The 2,755-nt window shown below is 34.2% G+C and overlaps 1 protein-coding gene across 1 annotated transcript; it reads left to right on the top strand.

Moving 5' to 3' along the window:
- Positions 1-212: 212 nt before the first annotated feature.
- Positions 213-2,432, top strand: LOC148344247 (uncharacterized). The gene is given in 4 exon segments (XM_088295279.1): positions 213-278; positions 280-381; positions 1,832-1,882; positions 1,954-2,432. Coding segments are annotated over 4 exon segments (369 nt in total). The 3' UTR covers positions 2,104-2,432.
- Positions 2,433-2,755: the final 323 nt, after the last annotated feature.

The raw sequence follows: 2,755 nt of genomic DNA on the forward strand, positions 1-2,755 counted from the left end.
AATTTTGAGTTTTATTCTCTTAAATTGATAAATCATTATGTAGTTTATTATTCCTCTGCACTGTTAGGCAATCGTGCTAAGTAGTCGGTCACCGTGCCGCCTGTATAATTGTTTGTTTAAAATAAATAAATGAATTACATCAACTATTCAGGGCAGAGAACAAAAACATGGCTAATCGTTTGGAACACTGTTTTTCTTCAGTGGAATAGTCAATGGAAGACTCAATCGAAGTGACTCTGGAGGACTACAAGAAGGTCCTCCCTTTGCGCAGTCCTCATCCCCCTTTTGTCAGCCTGCACCGGCGCTCTGTTCACAGGCCTGTATGGAGTATGGAGCCTCTTCACCATGCCCGGCTTCCGCAAAATCCCCTCCAACCTGAAGGTTCCTCAGTGTTAACTTGTTTTCCTTAAATGTATGACCTGTCTGCTTGCTTTGTGTTAAATCTATATGAAAGACTTGCACATTAACAATCATTTTGCTTTTTTTTGTGTGTGAGTGTGTCGTAAGAGCAACGAATGTCAGCAAAGGAAAAAGTGGTCTGTTACCTGGATTACATTAATTGCATTTTAAACAGATGATTTGCTGGACATAATCCAGACTCTTTTCCGCTATCAGATCAAGAAAACATGCTAATCTGCAGGTGATTGTCCTTAAGTGAGTCATGGTTTGATGCAGTTACCATGCACTATATTTATCTTGACTGATGGATTCCCTAACGGGAGTATTCTGCATGAAAGAATAGATGATAAATGATGATGCATACACACACTGGCCAAAATGTACTGTACTGCTAAGACCAGGATAAGAGCGTTATCAGAAATTTTGCTTTAACATAAATGTCTGCAATCATTTTAAGTTTTTTTTTGTTTGTTTTATTTTAGTGCTGTCAAATGATTAATTTTTTTAACTAGTTAATCACAAAAAAATTACATGATTAATCACGATTAATCACATTTTTCAACTCCTATTTTTTGCGAAGCCTGTAACAGAGATTTACTTGAATAAAATCTTGGAATTGATGCAAAATCACCAAATATGAAGTACATTTAATTCAAAGACAGTTCTAATAGCTTTTTTTGATTCTTGAATACAATCTAAATGGAGACATCTTTACAGGCATTTTTCTTAGAGACATTTTTCAAAACTATCCACAAGTGCCACACTCCAGCAGAGTTGGTTTGCAAGGCCCAGTGGTAACTTGAATATGATGTTTTGTTCTGAGACGTGCTAAAGATGGACAGCTAATATGGCACAATATTGGCAAAGTATGCAAATTATTTTTGAAGTAAATCTAACTGAGTTAAAATATTTAACTGAGTTAAAAAAAATTTGATTAATCACCTGAGTTAATGCTTTAATTTTGACAGCCCTATTTTATTTAGGTTATTATTATTTTTAGATGTGCAGGTCATAATTTGTTTTTTAAATGCATGTTTTTAAATACACGCACACATACATATATATATATATATATATATATATATATATATATATATTTTTTTTTTTTTTTTATTTTTTTTTTTTTAGTTTTTTATTTTATTTTATTTTTTTACTTACTTATTTATTTTTTTAACTATCCATTCTGGTTGTAGTTTGCCATTACATTGCATAATGCTGACAATTGTTTCTAATATTTTGGTTACCTTAAGATGCATGTGGGCCGCAATAAATTAAACAATCAATATACAATATCAGAATACACAGAAATGTAGTTGTGAAATCCATTTCTTTCATATAGTTGTTCTATTGTTATAGATTAGTAAATACATGGATGCGTGATTACTTGTCATGGGTCTTAAATTAATGTTTTATTTATTTCACCTTCCCACAGACTGATTTATCACAGTACGACAATGTGACAGCTTTTCTTGCTCCAGGAGTGGTGAGTGAAAGCTTTCTTAACATTACATAATAGCAGTTTGGCTGATGTGGCTTCTCTTGATGGCTGCACAGATGGATGTACTCGGAGAGAAGCTGCTGAAAGAGCTTCCCAACAATGAGCTTGCCGCTACACCTTCCCAGGCTGGGCACAGCAGTCCACTCTCGGCTCAGGACTCAACCAGACGTGGGCCTACGACATTGGCGCTGTGCAGTCCTGTCTGAAAGAAAGTGACGAGTAATGTGGGGGAGCTCTAAGGGCCAGTCTTTGCACTCAGGTGACTCTCAGTTACTGTAGTCGTTTTTTATGAATTAAGATTTGGATGATGATTTAAGAGACTGAATCCTTGAAGTATTTCTGAGTGTCTTGCACTAGTTAAACACCTTGGATAAGACAAAGCCTTTCATGTTTGCTTATATATATTTCAAATTGGCATTTTGCTTTTTGCATTGCATATTTTTGAATGTTTCTTTAAAACATACTGAATTCCCTCCATTGCAATGGTTTATCCTAATTACAGGTACAGTGAAATTAAATAAAAACTCATATGGTATTTTAGTGTCTTTTCTGGCTTGATCAGGGTGGACGTCATCATACTTGGGCTTGTTAGGAATTATAGATATAATGTTTTTTTTATTTTTTTTTTAGAATTAGAAATCCCTTTATTGTCATTGTACTCAAGTGTGCAACGAGATTAGAGGGCTCCCCTCTCCAGTGCAATACAACAATAATACAGACAATTATATAAATTAGATAAATAAATAAGAGAGCACAATGGAATTTAGTACTGAATAGTGTATATAAAAACACATCACAATGCTGTTCTGCAAGGTAAGGATACAGTATTCTTTTATTCTCTGTAATATTTCTCAGTTA

The sequence above is a fragment of the Idiotropiscis lumnitzeri genome, chromosome 1 (genome assembly GCF_059441095.1).
Source record: "Idiotropiscis lumnitzeri isolate Australia: NSW breed Sydney's pygmy pipehorse chromosome 1, RoL_Ilum_1.0, whole genome shotgun sequence".
NCBI lineage: Eukaryota > Metazoa > Chordata > Actinopteri > Syngnathiformes > Syngnathidae > Idiotropiscis > Idiotropiscis lumnitzeri.